The 19,987-nt window shown below is 36.0% G+C and overlaps 1 protein-coding gene across 1 annotated transcript in view; it reads right to left on the bottom strand.

The window, feature by feature from the left end:
• Positions 1-19,987, bottom strand: part of LOC107706960 (homeodomain-interacting protein kinase 1-like) — a 24,430-nt gene that overhangs the window by 2,626 nt on the left and 1,817 nt on the right. The window contains exons 2-15 of the mRNA XM_016510812.1: positions 18,728-19,461; positions 12,386-12,759; positions 9,585-9,708; positions 9,138-9,257; positions 8,950-9,036; positions 7,690-7,871; positions 7,422-7,572; positions 5,663-5,867; positions 5,409-5,527; positions 4,099-4,239; positions 3,074-3,231; positions 1,845-2,000; positions 1,535-1,693; positions 701-879 (exon numbers count right to left, since the gene is read on the bottom strand). Of these exons, the coding sequence (XP_016366298.1) occupies positions 701-879; positions 1,535-1,693; positions 1,845-2,000; positions 3,074-3,231; positions 4,099-4,239; positions 5,409-5,527; positions 5,663-5,867; positions 7,422-7,572; positions 7,690-7,871; positions 8,950-9,036; positions 9,138-9,257; positions 9,585-9,708; positions 12,386-12,759; positions 18,728-19,459 (2,887 nt within the window). The 5' untranslated portion in view covers positions 19,460-19,461. The remainder of the gene's footprint in view (positions 1-700; positions 880-1,534; positions 1,694-1,844; positions 2,001-3,073; positions 3,232-4,098; positions 4,240-5,408; positions 5,528-5,662; positions 5,868-7,421; positions 7,573-7,689; positions 7,872-8,949; positions 9,037-9,137; positions 9,258-9,584; positions 9,709-12,385; positions 12,760-18,727; positions 19,462-19,987) is intronic.

The following is a 19,987-nucleotide window of genomic DNA, read 5'->3' as shown; positions in this document are numbered from 1 at the left end:
AGTTATATTAACTATCGGGGGCTAGGCAGAGGGTCTAGCAGAACCGCTGATTAATGTTTTGAGCGTTAATTAAGTTGTACGTAGTTATATTAACTGTCGGGGTCTAGACAAGGGGTTCTAGAAGAACCGCTGATTAATGTTTGAGTATTACATGGGTAACTGTGGGGGGCTAAACAGACCTACTATTTAAGGTATATTAAATAGTATTAGCCACAAACCTCTGGCTAAGGATCAGACTGGCGAGTTTGTGATCGTGGAGCCCACGCATAGCGGCCGCCGTGAGGCATCCTAAATAACATAGATTCTTAATGAACGAGAAAATACAGAGTAAAGAGTTAACTAGAATTATCAAATGTCAGAATAATTAGAGACCGACAAACAACCAATTTGCCTTTCAACCTAAATTTGAGGTAATACTAAAATGGGGTCAGATTAGATAATAAAATGGAGTCAGATTTCAGTTAAACCTAAATTGAATAACTCTGCGCGCTGAAAAGACCGAACACGCAAGTGACCTTCATCCACCACTGGATACCTTCCTTGGGCCAAGTGTGTGGACCTTACAGTAAGAAGCCTTGTTTATCATGAATGGACTGTAGTGCTAAAGCTGTAGTGAAAAGCTGTAGTGTAGAATGTGGCCCCTTTAATTAATCAAAGCTCAGTATTTAGATGATTAGAAGTCAGAATGAGTCTCACTGACCTCCTGACGCTCCATCCCAGCGCTGTTTTTTCACTGACGGCGTGACCATGGCTAGAGACTTGGAGTGTGTGTTGGGAAGGCATTTGGGGCTGAGAGGGGTGCTGGTGGATGAGTCCGAGTCCTGGGAGTCATGGACAGTCACACAGCTGATGACGTTTGTACGCTGGTTCACACTACAGCTGCCATACAAGAGAAGAACAACTTGAATTCATGCTTTTGAACAAAGTCTCTTATGCTCACCAAGGTTGTAAAAACAGTGTTGCGAAATATTGTAACCATTTAAAAGAACAGTTTTTTATTTGAATATATTTTAAAATGTAATTTGAATGTGATGCAAAGCTGAATTATCAGCATCATTACTCCAGTCTTTAGTGTCACATGATCCTTCAGAAATCATTCTAATATGCTAAGTTGCTGCTCAAGCAAGATTTCTTATTATTATCAATGTTGAAAACAGTTGTGCTGCTTAATATTTTTGAGATACAAACTGAGATACATTATTTTCAATCATATTTTCTGAGTAGAAAGTTCAAAAGAACAACATTTATTTCATATAGAAATCTTTTGTAACATTATAAATGTCTTATATCGTCACTTTTGATCAATTTAATGCAAATTATACATTTTATTTATTTAATTTTATACTTATTTATTTAAAAAAATTCTTAATGACCAAATTTTGACAATATGAAGATATGTCTAAAAGAAAAATAATGTAGCAAAAAATAAATAAACTATATATACATGCATACACACACACACACACACACACACTACAACTACAATACAGCTACAGTAAGGAGTTTTGGTTGGGATGTGAAAGTGATGCTGCACCTTTCAGGAGGAAACTTCCTGTCGTCCTCGTCCTCAGTATCACTGTGGATGGTGATGATGCTGACGGCGGGGCTGGGCGTGTCACAGATGATGATGGGCTGGGACGCATCACCACAGTTGTGTGCTACTGAAGAAGTCGGCTGCTGGGAGGATGTGGGTCTGTGACATGAAGACAGAAAACAGATTTTAATTGAGTACACAGTACCATATTTTGGACAGTTTGACTTGAAATTTACATTTTCCGATCTATTATCCAGACACTGGTATTATGAAGATGGTTGCTCGTTCTGAGACTCATTAACAGCGTTACCTGGCTCTGCTCTCGGCATGTCGACCCTTTGACCTCTTTACACCACTCTGCTGTGTACGACTGCTGGCTGCCTTTGTGTGGGAGGGCTGTGTGCTCACGTTACGCCCCTGTGCAGAGCCCTGCTGCTTACCATCGCACTGACCTCCATGTCGACCCCTGGCAGAGTGTATTGAATGCATGCTGTTTTGAGAATTGTAATTGGTTATTAGCTATTTATAGTTCATAAAATTCAGTTTTCATTGCAGCAGCACGTTGTTCTACATTACCATTAGCAGCAAAAAAGTCAGAGTGTCAATCTGCAATGATTTCTACCGGCTAACAAGAAGTTGCAATATTCCAGTTCATCACTTTTAAGGTGTTTTCACACTTAGTAGATTTGCAAAATACTTTTTCGTCATCAACATAAGTACCACCTTTTAAAGCTTTTAACACTGTAATCAGACAATAAAGCACATGTGAATCAAGCAAAACGTGTCAAGAACCTGCCCAGGTCATGTTTCACCTTAAAATCTAAAGAAAAGAAAAGGTACATATTGTTTCCAAATTACTAAAATAATTGTTGTTACATACATTTTTTTTTTTAAATAAGCATAAATGAACTAACTTAAATATATAATGTCATTTTTTTCTCACCTTACAGTATTGAGAATGAGATTTTTAAAAAATCTTAATAATAATAATAATAATAATGACAGTAAATAATAATTAATAAATTTTAAATAATAACAATAATAACTTAATATAATTTTTAATTTAAAACAATATTATTATTATTAATATTTTTCCTTCTATTTTGAGCTGATTTAAAATAATAATAATAATAATAACACAATAACAACAATAATTACACAATAATAATTATATTAACTATATTAGTAATTAATAATTGTTATATAATACTAATACTGATAATAATAATAATACCATATTTCCTACTACTACTATTACACACACACACAGAAATATTTAATATATAATATATTTATTATCATTATTATTAATGTGTTTTAATTAATAATAATATATTTGATTTTGAGGTGATATTTTTGACAGGTTTTGTGAGATTCACCTTTAAAGCAAACCCCAGATGCATTCATACTCGAGCACTGCACAATAGTAAAGCTTTTACACAAGCTTTTTTTCAAACTTGATGGTTGAATGAATCCAGGTTTGCAACAGAACCTGAAGTGTGAAACTGCAAGTGTAAACTGCTGTGGGAGAGTTCTGACCTCCAGCTACTGTTCTGTTGGGTGGTATTGTCCGAGAGCAGAGAGCCCATGGGTGAGTTGGTCAGCACAGGCTGGCTGGGATTGTGCATGGTCATGCCTGACATCTGCTGCCATGAAGAGGGAATGAGGATCTGCTGGGTCCCTGCTGGCCAGCCCTGCTAAAACACATACACAATGACAACTGAACAAAACCATTTTGTCAGAAACTCAAATCTATTTTCCTTTCTATTAATGTGGGGCAACAAGGCCTGTTTACACTCGAAAAACACTCCAGAGCATTAATGTCCAAACAGGTGAACTGTGATTGAAGAAACTGAATTATGACAATACAGGAGAACTTGTATCAATAATAGGGCCAATCACAACGCACTGGATAGTTGGTTAATCAGAGCACACCTCGCTTTTCAGACCGATTAGTTTTGTAAAAATCGACGCGTTTCAGAAAGGCGGGGCATAGAGGAGAAACAATAATGTACAGTATGTGGAAAATAATGTGTTTTTTGAACCTTAAACCGCATAAACACATTTCATTACACCAAATACACAAAATAATGTTCTTTTTAGCAGCATCATATGACCCCTTTAAAATAGGATTTATTAAAAAATGTAATGAAAATAATGATAACTAAGTTGCAGCTTAAGTGAGCTAGATGATTCAGAAAGCACTCTGACTGATTCAGTGAGTCATTCAATTAAGGATTCATTTGGCTGATTCAAAATGGTAACTGTTCAGTTTATGAGTCTGTTTAAACAATTTATTAAAAGAACTGGTTCATAAGAGTCATGTTGTAAATTACACTACACTGGTCGCATAGTATTGTTTTTGTATGCTGCCCATGAAAACAACTCGATAGAAAAACATGTTTTCTTGCAATTACTGTTTGGTACACTATCATTTTTTTTTTTTAATCTCATTCAGTTCAGAAGTTTGACCTAGAAATGCAACATGCAAAGAAGGCAAAAGAAAAAGAGGGGCAGGAAGGAAGAAGAGGAATAAGGCATCACACTGCAGGGCACAGGTTTACCAGCATGGTGGCACTCTGCTCCAGACACCGAGAGCCCAAGGCCAGCGGCGTCATTCCCGCCACTGGAAGGCGCAGGGAGGCCACCGTCAGAGGCGTGCTGCTGCTCTGGTTGGGGAAGGGATAGAGGGATGTGTGGAGGAACTGAGAATGGAGGAAAGAGTGGAGCGGTTACAAAACGATGGCTGAACTGACAGAGAAGGTAACTCGCCAAGACTTTCCAACATCATTGTGATAGTGAAAAAATGAAGAAAAACAATGTCAAATACAAAACAGATCAATATCATTTGACAGTAAAGACAGCGACTCAACGGACTTGAAACATCTTGATTGTAACAACTTGACTGTTTTTGCTGAAATCTCACCCTTTTCTTTCAGAGGTCTTCCAAAGTCACCGATTAAAAATGGCTGGTAACAGAATAAATGCATGTCTTTGATCTTTCGCTCCAATTCATTGTCATGAAAAGCTAAGACAGAAATCTTGGCTGAAAATACACTACCGTTTCGGGTCAGTAAGAATTTTTTTTAATACTTTCATTTAGCAAGGAGGCATTAAATTGATCAAAAGTGACATTAAAAAGACACTAGTAATGTTACAAAACATTTCTATTTCATATAAATGCTGTTCTTTTGGACTTTCTATTCAGAGAATCCTGAAAAATTTTATTATGGTTTCCACAAAAGTATTAATCTGCACAATTGCTTTCAACATTAATAATAATTAGAAATGTTTCTTGAGGAGCAAATCAGCATAATAGAATGATGTCTGAAGGATCATGTGACACTGAAAATTCAACTTTTACCATTAAAGGAATAAAAGTTGTTTTAAATTGCAATAATATTTAACAATATTCCTGTTTTTACTGTATCATTGATAAAATAAATGCAGCCTTGGTGAGCATAAGAGACTTATTTTAAAAACATTTTAAAAAATCTTACCAACCCCAAACTTTTGAATGGTAGTTAGTGTGAACAGAAACTGTAACAGAACAGATGACAGAAAATGTGGCTTTTGTTAAATGCAGCGTGCATGTGAAATGATCCTGGTTTAATCATATTTAATATAAATGCCAGCTGAGCTGATGACGATATTTTCCTGGAAAGAGTCTGTGTTTACAGTTTATGATGTACCGACTCAAAAGAATTTAAAACAAATGCCTCTTTCATTTTTAATCTTCACTGTAATTCTTACTGCACATAAATGAGGAAAAGATAAACACTCAATACTCATAAAGGCCAATGTGCTAACAGGGAGGAGAAACAAGGATCATATTAAACAGTGTTAAGAGGAGAAACTCTTAACTCTTCCCTACCTGTGTGAGCATGCTGGGCTGAATGTGTAGAGGCTGGGTAGACTGGTTCTGGGGCACTATGGGTACAGAGTTGTCCATTCTCACTGGATATCCAGCGTGTTTACTGGAGGTCTGCAGCCCTGGTGAATCAAACATGAGCGATTCAGTTCAAATGCATTTGGAAGCAGTATGAGTCTAAAGGACGGGTGGGGTTGGGTATGAGTCTAAAGGACAGAGCGGTGGGGTTGGGTAAAAGGGGTCGGGTACAGGCTCACCCTGGATGGTAGGAGGGCACACAATGAGGGTTTGCTGGAAGGGCTCTGTCTGGGCACACAGCTGAGTAGGGCGAGCCTGCAATGGCACACTCTGCTGAGCCAAGCCTGGTATATTTATAGTGGCCTGCTGGTACAGACCAGGCTGGTAGTTCAGTAGAGGGACGTTGCTGCTAAGAGACAGGGACTGGCCGCCCGTGGAGGCCATCTGGCAGTTACGGAAAGAGAGGGAGATTCTTAACAACATTGACTAAGCACAGAAACAGCACTAAAAACATTAATATAGCATGCATACTATGCTTTAAAGCAATAGTTCATCTATTAATGACAATTCTAATGTTGTTTTAGGCCTGGGCGATTGATGTAAGTGACGTTGTTGCATCCCACGAGACGCGCCGCTGCTGCGTTATTCATTCAAAATATTAAAGAAATACTGATTGTTAAAACAAAAAATATTTGTTGTTTGTCTCAATAAATTGGGTTAATTTAAAAATAACAGTGGTTAAATGTAAAAAAAAAATTCTATTGCTCTTTGTTTTAAAAAAGGTTATAAATAAATGTCAATAATTATCGATACCGAACGATATGAAACATTATATCGTTGATAAATTTTTTTAGCTATATCACCCAGCCCTATGTTGTTTAAAGCAGCTCAGCCTCAAGCTCCCAAAAAACAACAAAATCAACCCCATATAAGCAGTTCATCTGACTTGTACATTATATTCCAGTGTTTTAACTAAAAGTATTAAAAATCATTTTTGGTAATTAAAATAAAGCTGAAATAAAATAAAATATAAATATTAGATCAAAAACCTAAACTTAGAAAAATGTAAATTATTATTATTATATTTTTTTTTATTACATTAAAAACAGAAAAATGCCTTGGCAATTAACTAAAATAAGTTTAAGTATTAAAATTACTCAAACTAAAATGGGAATAAAAATAAATTAAAGCTAAACAGAAAAATATAAAAACAAACAAAAAACATAAAAAAGCATATAACAAAATTACATTATTTTAACTAAAATTACTTAAACTAAAATTAAAAAGAGAACTGAAAATATATAAATGAAATATATATTGATATATACTACAATAGCATATAAATAATACTAAAATAACACTGCTATACTGCAAGTCATCTGAAGTCATATGATAGCTTTGTGAGGAACAGGCCGACATTTTATTCAGATTCACTGGTAATTTTGCCCTCTAGTGAGCTGCTACCTCAAGAATCAAATCATGAGAGATCCAGATCAGTCTGATTTGTGAATTAATCATTTATTCTTTTTAATAAATCAGACTGATCAGGTTCTTAAGACTCTCAACTCACCGATTCAATAATTCATTCGCAGCAGATCATGAATTAACAGCAATTATATCAATTCAGAAGATTTGGAAATTAGTGCTTGAGTTACACAGATTATATTTGTGGGAGGTTTTCATCATTTTTGGAGATTTAACAGAAATGGCCACTAAGAAATGATGATGTATGGAAAAGAGCTACATCAAAAATGATTGTCTTTCACCGAAAAAATAACATATGAGTTTGGAATGTCATGAGAGTGAGTAAATGATGACAGTATTGTCATTTTTTGGTGAACTATCCCTTTAAAACACGCTATAGTAGTTTGACATTACTTGTGATATTCAGTCGTATAATTCTATTCTTATTTTTTACCACTACAAGCAACATACTGAATGCAAATGCATTACAAACGAATTAACTTTCCCATAATGCATCTGTGCAGTAGTACACACCTGACTGTGCTGATTGAGTTGACTGCTGAAGGTGACGGTGAGGTTGGCGGCTGCGCTGGGAGCATTGTGGCTGGCGAACAGGTTCTTGTTGTTGTCGAAGGCGGTACACCTGCGCTTGCAGATCTCCATGTTTTGGAAGCAGGACTTCACACTACACAACAAGAGAGGGCGGCACTTGTGTTAGTGTCTTCAGAGGAGTACAGGGAGAGATGTGGCTATTATATCTACATTATATGTAGATAATCAACAAATAAACAACAGGGCTTACTGTGAGCTGTGTGGGAAGTGAAGAAGGTGAGCCATCGTCACAAACGGGTGGTTAAGGGTCTTAGTAGGCGTGATCCGCTTTTCTGCATCTAGAGTTAGCATTTTCTTCAGCAGGTCAATGAACTCCCTCCGATCAGCCTTCTCTGCCAAAATGTCTGTGCCCTCCAGGTTAGTCATGTTGACCTGGAGTGTGAGAAAGAACTAATTTAAACCAGGCAATAAAATAAGATTTAATATTAAAAGACGTCATGTGACATAAGGAAGTATATAAAAGTCTGCCCTATTTTTAGATCACTAATCAAAAAAGCACTGTGGCATTGATCCAGTTTACTTAGGTTAACATGTTACAGTGAGTCTATTCAAGTTAGTCAAGGTTTCAGTCATAATGAAGAAAAAGAAACCTAGAAAAAACTAATAGGCTGTTTTGCAACTGTACCTGGAGTTTAATATGTAAATTTGTGATTGGATAACCAAGGTGTTGAATATTAAATAGGCTTCTACTAAATACTGAGCAAAGGGTCTGAATACTTAGGACCATGTGATATTTCAGTTTTTCTTTTTTTAATAAATCTGCAAAAATCTACTACAATTTAAAAGAACTGTTTTCTATTTGAATACATTTGAAAATGAAATTTATTGTAGTTTTTTTTTCAGGATTCTTTTATGAACAGAAAGTGTAAAAGAACAGCGTTTATGTGAAATAGAAATCATTTTTAACATTTTAAATGTCTTTCCTGTCACTTCTGGTCAATTTAATGCATGCTTATAAATAAAAGAATTGATTTCTTAAAAAAAAAAAAAAAACATATTTTGAACAGTTGTGTATTTTCATCCAAGATTTCTGTCTTATTCATCTCAACATCACAAAATACACAAGTATTTATTCTGTCACCACCAATTTTTAACTGCAAAGCACCTCTGAAAGAAATGGATGAGATTTCATCCTTTCTGAATAACAGTATTATTTAAAAATAAATCTGTCTGACCCCAAACTTTTTTTTTTTATCAATTTTTTATTAAGTGTTACAGAAAATAGTTATAACAGACATACATCAATAAGAACAAAGTGCAACACACTAAATTTTTGTCTGACCTCAAACTTCTGAACGATAGAGTATGTGTGTATATATATATATGTATACACACACACACACACACACATATATATTTGACCTCATTAGTTTTGAATCCTGTCTGTACACATTTATTCTATCATTTGTATCAGTGAGTTTTTCACACATTATTGTACACACAGCACTACCTGCATCATGTCGTCAAGGCAGTTGAAAATGTACTTGCGAGCCTCTTTGGACTTTATCCCAAACTCTGCCTCGTGCTCTGAGGGAGTCTAAAAACAGAAACACATCAGTGAGGAAAGCGCTCAATCATCAATTGACCGCTGATGCCTTTGAACATAAAATACACAGCAGTGCTTTAAGTGGGGCATGCCTTGAGTCTCCAGAGAGGGTAGCTGGAGTCTGGGCCTCTGTGGAAGAAACGGCTGGTTTTAGTGCCGGCGCTCAGGAGATACTCAGCTGGCAAACCTTGAGTCTGGGAAATGTACCGAATCTGTAGGGATATACATGAAATGTAGATTATACACCCATTCTTCACAGATGGACACATTGTGGACAGCTGTTTGTAGCCAAGTAGTGTATGCAGAGAAAGGTAACTAGTTGCTGTATAAGATTATTTGCTAGCAATAAACGAATATATCAGCCAATATTGTCAGTTTTAAGATTACCGGCACTGGCATGGTTTTTCAACAGATGTGTTAGCGACCCCTTGTGTCACTTTCCAAATCTACTGATAGCCTTCTCAATTGAATTTGGAATAAAATTAATTGATTTAGCACAGAACTGATTAAATTCAGGCAAACAGAACCTTATTACTGACCTGATCATATTCTGAGGCTCCCGGATACAAAGGCCAGCCCAGAAACAGTTCAGCAATGACACAACCTAGTGACCACATGTCAATGGCCTCACAGAACGGAAGGCCCAGAATGATCTCAGGAGCTCTGCACCACAACAGACAAATTAAAACAAATTAATGAATAAATTAGCTTCATTGCACTGGCAGGTTTTCTTATGAGGTGTATAAGATTGGGAGAATGACAGGTAGGGAGATACATATGATTTACTGTAAACTAATTCTTTAGGGATGAAGGATATATTAGTGATAGACAGATATATTGATATTATTTTAAAATTATCATCCAATGCCAATTTTTAATTTGTGTCATTTCCAAAAAGAGATAAAACTTTTTTTTTGTTATTAAATATTTAAAAAACAAAATGTACAAAATATTATGATTTTTTAAGAACAAATATCAAGTAGTTTTCTTAAAGTAAGACTTGAACAAAACGTTAAGTTTAAAAAAGTCTAAGGTTTTCATTGACGACAAGTTGGTTAAGTTACATTAAGGTTACATGAAATATTCATATTTAAAAAAATAACTGCTTCACTGCTTATTAATCATTTTTTAAGAATGTCACCTTTTTAATGACACTTTTTTTAGTTACATTTAGACCACCTACATTTTTTTCCACACTTCTAACCCCACAGAAAATATAAAAATGATATGAGGTGTATATTATTGGCAGAATGACAGGTAGAGATATGCATCTGATGTATCGTAAAGGTAAACAATAATTTTTTTTTTTTTTACAGATGAAGGATATATTAGTGATAGACAGAAATATTGATATTTGGCCATTTTAAGATCATAATCCAATGCTTATTTTCAATTTGTGCAATTTCCAAGATGAGATAAAACAGTATTTCAGTACTTCATTTTTTTGAGTTATTTAGTTAATTTTGAGTTAATCTTTATTTCTAGCTATGTTATCAATAAAATGTATTATATACCATATATCAGTATTATTGACATCAGCGGATCAGCCATTGAAAAATTTATATTGGCTGACAATTAGACATACAGTGGGTATAGAAAAGAATCACCCCCTTTAAAATAATCACATTTTGTTGCAAAGAAAAGTGGGCAAATATTGCAAAGTCTAGATCTGCAAAGTCAGTAGAGACAGAGATATATCCCATCAGACTAAATTAAAGCAAAAGGTGGTTCAACAAAATACTGACACAAGGGGTGATCCTTTTTCCAGCTCAGTGATTCAGTTTAAAAAAAAAAGTATTTTATATCTTTCACTTGGATGTTATAAGTTGCACTGGGTAAATACAACTGGATAAAACTAAAACTGTGTCCGTCTTCATTTCAGGCTGCAAGGCAACAAAATGTGATTATTTTAAAGGGGGGTGATTCTTTTATATTAAAGCAATAAGCCCCAAGAAGCCGTGGTTTACAGCGAATTTATAACAGCTAAGGGATGTTGTTAGGCACGATGCAAAGCGGAGTGCCTAAAACCCCCTTAGCTGTTATAAATTCACTGTAAACCACGGCTTCACGGGGCTTATTGCTTTTATAAAACGGTATTCCATATACGTAGTAAGGTTTCACAGAATAAAACAGAGCAATTAAAGTGTAATGATATAAATAAAAACAGTATTCTTCCACCAAACAATGTAGTTCCTCAGAAACAGTTTTGGTTCCAACAAAGTGGTTGCCGAGCAACACACAGAAGTAAACAAAGTGTATGTTTGTAGTGTAATTTACAACAGCTTCGAATGCGGCTCAACCAATCAGAATCAAGGACCGGAACTGTCCGTTTTATAAACCCACTGTATTACCAATTTTATAAATTGTTAGGAACATTCAGTCAATATTGGTAGCCATTAATATGAGAAAAGAACAGCTATTTATGCATAAATATAATACACAATGACTGACTTTGGAAGCATGTAAAACTCTGTATCTGTATAAAACCCTAAAACTAAATTTCTGCCAAATGCCTAAATGTAAATATAAAAGTAAAACTGTATTAGGCTTTAAGGGAGTTTTTCATACATATAATAGTTTTTATACATATAATAGTATCATATTAATATCAATTTACTTCATTTCAATTCATGTCTGTAAGGTTTCACAAAATAAAACAGAGCAAATAAAGTGTAATGATATAAATAAAAACAGTATTCTTCCACCAAACAATGTAGTTCCTCAGAAACAGTTTTGGTTCCAACAAAGTGGTTGCCGAGCAACACACAGAAGTAAACAAAGTGTATGTTTGTAGTGTAATTTACAACAGCTTCGAATGCGGCTCAACCAATCAGAATCAAGGACCGGAACTGTCCGTTTTATAAACCCACTGTATTACCAATTTTATAAATTGTTAGGAACATTCAGTCAATATTGGTAGCCATTAATATGAGAAAAGAACAGCTATTTATGCATAAATATAATACACAATGACTGACTTTGGAAGCATGTAAAACTCTGTATCTGTATAAAACCCTAAAACTAAATTTCTGCCAAATGCCTAAATGTAAATATAAAAGTAAAACTGTATTAGGCTTTAAGGGAGTTTTTCATACATATAATAGTTTTTATACATATAATAGTATCATATTAATATCAATTTACTTCATTTCAATTCATGTCTGTAACATTAAAATAATTCTCTTGCGTTTGCTTTAATTTGTTCAGAATTGATGTACATTCTTACAGTGCATAAAAAACTTGGACTTGGATGCACTAAGTTGCTTTAGACAGTGTTTATAAATGCACAAATGTAAGTACATCCACTTGTCCATTCATTTTGACATCAAATATTCCTTACCGGTAGTATCTAGACTGCAGGTAGGTTGAGCACAACGCCTTCGAGACGTGACTCGCTGAACCGAAGTCAATGACTTTGACTCTGTAGGGCTGTCTGATGGGGTCCACCAGCATGATGTTCTCAGGCTTCAGATCAGCGTGGATGAGACCCAGACTCTTCAGCTTCATCAGCGCCGTGGCAACCTGCTGCAGGACCGGCCGGATACACTTGAGGAGCAATGGGCTGAACTTGCTGTGCTTGAGGAAGTCGTAGAGGTTCTGCTCCAGCATTTCAAACACCAGACACGTGTGGTTCTTGTGCTGGAAGCACTCGTAAGAGCGCACAAAATTGAACTCGTCTGCATTCTCTGTGCTCAGACGGCTGAGGATGCTCACCTTTAACGGGACAGGATTGAGTTCAATACATTTAAACAAATTTGTATCAAGCACATGATCGATGATTAATTAAAATCTTAGAAATAAATGCAGTAGACATTTATCATTGCATCAATCCAATATTAATTATCAGAGGTATTTGCTATGGAAGTCTGTTTCCACCTCAATTAAAAATTATGAAAACTGTATTTCCTGTATGTGCAACATCAATTTAATGTACATTCTACAATTGTGACTAAAACAAGTAATTGCAACTTCATATTTCGCAATTGTGACTATTTTTCATAATCACGACTGTATATCTATTAATTGCGAATACTTCTCATAATAGTGATTGGGTATCTCACTATTGCGACTATTTGTCGTAACAGCGATTGCATATTTCACAACTGTGACTATTTACTAGTTTCTCACACTACGCTGGTATGATCTTGGTCCACTCTTCTTCCACTTTCTTCCATAGTTCGGTAACTGTACTGGGTTTCTTAGCCATAACTTTGTCGCTAAGGATTTTCCAGAGATTTTCAATCTGGTTTAGATCAGGACTCTGGGCCGGCCATTTCATTATTTCAGTGTTTTCAGCTTCAAAGAACTGCTTTACCCATTTTGCAGTGTGACAGGGGCATTGTTTCGCATGAAAATTGCAGGCTGATTGGGAGATGCTTGCAGGGAAGGTACCGCAGGTTGCTGAAGGAGGTTCTGATAAACATTTGCATTGACCTGCCATGTAGCTGTATAAGAGGCCCAACTCCTGCTGCACAAAACATCCCCCAAACCTGACTTCTTTACACACTTGGGCTGCAGACTTTCCCCGACTCTGTCTTCTCGTGCATTTGTCTTACATGGACGACCAGCCTTTTTGGCGGACTTGAATGAATTAGTGTCATTGTAAACCTGCAATATTCGAGAAATCAGATTTGGAATGACCAACTTCTCTTGCAGTGGCTGGAAGTGAAAGCTCATTCTGATTCTGAAGTGTCATCCCTTTGGCCTTCATCTGGACCGTCTCCTGTCACAGGGTTTCAGTCACCTTATAGCGGCCCGCCATCTTGCAATATCAGTGAAAATTAGAGGAATGCTGCCAGTTAAATAGGGTTTGTCATATAACTAAGGAAATTAGCATTAGGTGCCAGATTAACACCAATAACCTTGGAGGTATCTGTTAGTGTTCTCTAATTTTGATCAGAGTTCTTTTTCAAATATCAAATTTAAGCTTTTTATACTGTGCTTCAGAATAAAAATAATTTATGAAATATGCTTAAAAAAACTGCCCTTCTACTCCTGTTAGGATAACTTCAAATAGGACTAAGCAGTGACCTTGAAATTTAGGAAACTGTAGGTTGTTGTCTAATTTTGATCCCCACTGTATATCTCACACAAGTGACTATTTCTTGTAATAGAGATTGTATGTTTCACAATTACAAATTGTATATTTCACAAATGCAACTATTTCTAGAAATAGCGGCTGTATATCTCACACATGCAACTATTTCTTGTAATAGTGATTGAATGTCGGTCCATGTATGTTTCGTTCATTAATTTTTTGATTTAAAATTGAAAACATGAGAAAATGGCGCCATTTTCGTTTACGTTTTTTCCAAAAAACTATTTGATTTTTCCATTTTTCCATTCAAGGGTAGAAAATGGATAAACAGTTTGAATGTTTGATTTCCACGTTTGGGTGGAAATGAAACGCCCCTTTCCACTGTTTGGTCAAGCAAGCATCAAATGGTGCCGTCATCATGTCGTCTTCAGTTTTGTGCAACAGAATAAGAGTTCTCCGCTGTTAAAGCGTTTATTGCAACTCCTGCATTCATCACCCTCTCATCAAACAACCAGACTAACAAATGGCTTGACACAAACCATACTGGGGCAACGCCTAGACAGGGTTTACTTCTGTGTAGGCATAGATTCTATATGGCAAATTAGGTGCTTATTGCAGAAATATGCATGTACCTCAGATCTGCAGCCGCATTACCCTTTTAGTCTATTTCTTTGGCGCACCACACATTTTATTTAGCTGTCCAGTTATCAAAATCTGTGTGGCAAAGCTGCGTGACATTTACATTATAGTGAAGCGCAGACCAGTATCGATTTTATTGTGAATATAAAGCTATCTTACCGTTTTGATTATTATTTCGAGTCATTATCTGACGGCATGTTACACATGTATATAATACATGCTATTTTTATAGAAAAGGGCATTTTTCAAATTTTATAAAATATGTCTGTCACCTTTAATATTAAATTCTTGAATTAAGTCAATATTTAAACAATATGACATTATAAGTGTTACCAATTAGCAATTACATCAGTACCAACCAAAGCCATCTTTGCACTGTGGCACAGAAGCTGCATCTTAAGTTGAATTTAGATGTATTTACACAATTAACGCTGCGCAGACAATGCATTAACACATCAATGGCATTATGGAATGAGATTAATGTTTTAAACAAAAACATTCTGAATAGCCTACAGAAATATGAAATGAGTGACAAAATGAAACAATTGGATACTTGAATTATGAAGGTTACATCGCCAGTAGGTTGCTACAAGTCATTGTGTTGATGAATGAGTCATAGAGTCATCAATTCAACCGATTCGTTCAAAATGCTGATTTGTTCAGGAGCAAAGTAAATGGGTCATTGAACCACTCACACAAACGAAACATTCAAAGACTCAGTTTCATTCAAGAATGAAACGCCTGTGTTTTAAGCCAAATAAAACACACTGTTTTGTGTCTAAATGAAATTAAATCATACTCATTATTAATGAAACTGTACTGTCTAAAATAAAAGTTATGACTGCTGCGTATTCACACTAAAATCAATACTGGTCTGCACTTCACTATAATGTAAATGCATTCGCCCCGTGTTGTCCAGTGCATCACGCAGCTTTGCCACACAGATTTTGATAACTGGACAGCTAAATAAAATGTGCGGTGTGCCAAAGAAATAGACAAAAAGGGTAATGTGGCTGCAGATCCGAGGTACATACATATTTCTGTAATAGGCACCTAATACTTGCCATAGAGAAACTATGCCTACACAGAAGTAAACCCTGTACATTTGTTAGTCTGGTTGTTTGATGAGAGAGAGACGAAATGCAGGAGTTGCAATAAACACCTTAACAGAGGAGGACTCTTAGGCCATGTCCACACGTACACGGGTATTTTTAAAAACTGAGTTGTTCCTTCATCCGTTTTTAAAAAAATCTCAGTCCACATGAAAACGCAAACGCATGCTATGAATCACTGTCAAGAGCATGCCAAACCAACAGGTGGCGATATAATCTCAACCATAAAGCCATGTTGGCCAATCAGAAGCCGGAAAAAGTTTCCAGTAGGCGGAGATAAGTGCAGGCTCCGAAGTCACAAGCCAAAAACTTCGGTTTCGCTGTCTACACGATAACACTGCAACCGGAGTTTTTGAAAATCTTCACCCTGGCAGCCGTTTTCAAAAATGCTGCGTTTGCGTGTGGACGAACGGCCAAACTGCGAAGAAAAAGGTGCGGTTTTAAAAATAACCGCGTTCGTGTGGACAGGGCCTTATTCTGTTGCACAGATATGAAGACAACATGATGACGGCACCGTTTCATTTTTGCTTGACCAATCAGTAAAAAGGGGCGTTTAATTCCCTCCCACATGTGGAAATCGAACATTCAAGCTGTTTATCCATTTTCTACCCCTGAATGTAAAAATAAAAAATTAAGGCGAATTCTTGTCTTTTCATGTTTTTGAAAAAGCTAAAAATTAAAATGGTGCTGTTTTCTCATGTTTCTGTTTTCAATATTAAATCAAAAACAAATGAACACAACGTACATGGACCAATGTCTCACAATTGCGACTATTTCTCATAATAGTGACACAGTATGTCTTACAGTTATTTCTCGTAATAGCTACTGAATGTCTAACAATTGTGATTATTTTTTGTAATAGCGATTGTATATCATGCATCACACATGCAACGACTTCTCATAATAGCGACTGAATGTTTCACAATTGCAACTATTTCTCATAATGGTGACTGTATGTCTCACAATTGTGACTATTTCTCGTAATAGAGATTGTATGTATCACAATTGCAAAGCTGTATATCTCACAACTACAACTATTTACATTTACATTTAGTCATTTAGCAGACGCTTTTATCTAAAGCGACTTACAAATGAGGACAATGGAAGCAATAAAAATCAACAAAAGAGCAATGATATACAAGTGCTATAACAAGTCTCAGTTAGCTTAAAGTAGTACACGTAGCAAGGGTTTTTTAAATAATATAATAAATAAAAAGAAAACAGATAGAATAGAAAAAGAATAGAGCGGGCGGAGGGGACACTGGCACATTTATTTTGGTTTTGTCCTATTCTGTATGTTTTCTGGTCTAAATTTTTTTAATTGTTTTCTAGTGCTTTCAAAATTAATATTCAACCTGATCACAGTCTGGCTATTTTTGGATATTCTGATGTAATGGACATTCTTCCTCATACTCATCAACAGGCTCTAACGGTAGGCATGATTGCAGCCAAAAAAGTGATACTACTCAATTGGAAATCTCCACAAGCCCCTTGTTTTCTGAGATGGTTGAATGAGATCTTTACATTATCCAAATGGAACAGTTAAGTTTTGGTGAGCTCTCCTCACAGAAAAGATTTGAAGCCACATGGGGACCTATCTTGAGACTCTTGGAAATTTAATTTCTGTATTCTGTAAATCTCCCCTTCTATTTTTTATTTTTTTTCTTTAAATACATTTCTGAAGTATTGGATTTATAAAACAATTGTGAATACTATGTTGTGTATATATGTTAATTGAGGCAGTCCAGGGTTTATTTTTTATTTTTTTGGTCTGTGTGTGTGGGTGTAAATATGTGTATTGTTATCTTATGTTGGTTACTGTTTTTTGTTTATAAAAAATAAAAAAAATATTATAAAAAAAAGAAAAAGGATAGAGCAAGCTAGTGTTAGAGGTCTTTTTTGCTTTTGCTAATTGTATAATAAATGAAAAGAAAACAGACAGAATACAAAAAGATTAGAAAGCAAGTGTTTTTTTTTGTTTTTTTTTAAGAAAACAAGCAGCAAATGAATAGAGTGCAAGTCTAAAAGGTCTAAAAGTATTTTTTTTTTTTGTGAATATAATTAGAATAGAGAGTGCTAGAGTTAGAGGGTCAAATAAAGATGGAAGAGATGTGTTTTTAGCCGATTCTTGAAGATGGCTAAGGACTCAGCTGCTCGGATTGAGTTGGGCAGGTCATTCCACCAGGAGGGAACATTTAATTTAAAAGTCCGTAAAAGTGATTTTGTGCTTCTTTGGGATGTACATTTTTCATAAATTTTTCTTTATTTCTTGTAATAGTGATTGTATATATCACACATGTGACTATTTCTCGAAATAGCAACTGAAAGTCTCACAATGGAGATTATGTCTTGTAATAGCGATTGTATGTCTCACAATTGTGAAGTTGTATATCTCACAACTGTAACTATTTCTTGTAGTAGTGACTGTATCTCAAAATTCTGACCATTTCTCATAATAGCGATTGCATCTCACCATTGCAACTATTTCTCGTAATTGTGACTGTGTATCTTACAATTGTGACTTAGTATCTCACAACTGCAAACATCATATCTCACAACTGCGACTGTATATCTCACAATTTAAATTTTTTGTCAAAAGCAATTGTATATCACACAACTGCTATTTGTGACTTCATACCTCACAATTGTGACTATTTCTCTTAATTGCACCTGTATATCTCATAACTGTGACGGTTTCCCGTAATTGCAACTGTATATTTTTTTATAAAACTGTATGCTTTTGTTGATACTGCAACTTTATATCTCACAATTACAACTAATTCTTAAAATTGCAGCTTTATATCTCTTATTTATTTCTTGTTTGTCATTTACAGCATTTTATTCACAAAAATACAATGATTGGGAAAGGTTTTGATACAGGTTAACTGCTCACCTCTATTTGACCCTGGCGGGCATATGACGGATGATTCTTGAGAATCTTAATGGCCATGATCTCATTAGTTCCACGCTTCCAGCATTTCGCGACCTGTCCGAATGTTCCCCGGCCGAGGAACTCCAGAACCTCGTAGCTGTTGGAGACAGAGCAGAGGATCTCATGCTGCACCAGCTGGTAGTCGCCCTCACTGTGGGAGTTGCTGCTTTTGGTGGTGGATGTGGAATGAGCGATGGACTGAGCCGTGGCGTTGCCTCCACCTCCGGCCACACGGTTGGGGAGCACAGGAGCCGACAGCTCCTCCAAAATCTGCACGCTGTCGCTGCTGTCCACCTCCTCGCTCTTCCGCTTCAGACTGCCCTGTCTCTGATAGCCCTCACATGTCAGAGAGGTGGAGCCCGCATCTTTTCCACGCTGACTGGATGTGGATGATGATGAGGATGATGAAGGCTCCGGGACGCTGCCGGTGCTGTCTGCGGCACGTACCACTGTCTGTTCCCGCGAGCCTCCAGAAGGAGGAAAGACCAGGCTGGAGGAGTTGTAATTGGGGTTGAATCCAGATGTGGAGGGGGAGGAGCCATTCGGCTGGTTTGGGCTGTGCTGGTAGTAGCTGCTGTCACCTGATTGGCTGCTCACGTTCCATGCATGGTTTTCCAACTTCAGTTTCTTGGAGCGGGACAGGCCACTGGAGGACACGGAGGGAGAGGAAAACGCCTGCATTTGAGAAGACATGCCTAGAAAAGATAAAGTGAAAATGAGTGACAATAAGACAAAACAAAACGGCTTATGCATGTTGGTTATGCTACAATGGCTTTAACTTGATCGACAAAAGTTTATCAAATATTAATGTTTTAAAACAAAACAAAACTGCTTCACTCAAAAATAATTATATTATGTCATTATGATGTAACTTTTGTCAATTGGTTCTTAAGATTTTTGACATTTTTTCAGCTACATTTATACCACCTATAAATATATATATATATATATATATAACAGTTCTTTCTGGTCCTCGAATTTGATTGGGTGAGAGCCTTTTCTAGTGGTGTGATATTCTACTAATAACAGAACACCAACCTTTTCACTGTTCATGGTGGACACCCAAATCCACTATACATTTATAAATAATACTGTTTTCGTGCCTATGGCCGAATCACGGCCAAATTCTTTTTTTGAAAGAAAACTTTTATTCAGCAAGGATGTGTTAAATTGTTAAGAAGTGATAGCAAAGATTTATATTGTTAGAAAATATTTATATTT

This window comes from Sinocyclocheilus rhinocerous, unplaced genomic scaffold (genome assembly GCF_001515625.1).
Source record: "Sinocyclocheilus rhinocerous isolate Xijiao unplaced genomic scaffold, SAMN03320098_v1.1 scaffold714, whole genome shotgun sequence".
Taxonomy (NCBI): Eukaryota; Metazoa; Chordata; class Actinopteri; order Cypriniformes; family Cyprinidae; genus Sinocyclocheilus; species Sinocyclocheilus rhinocerous.
This window is presented reverse-complemented; position numbering and strand designations above follow the sequence as displayed.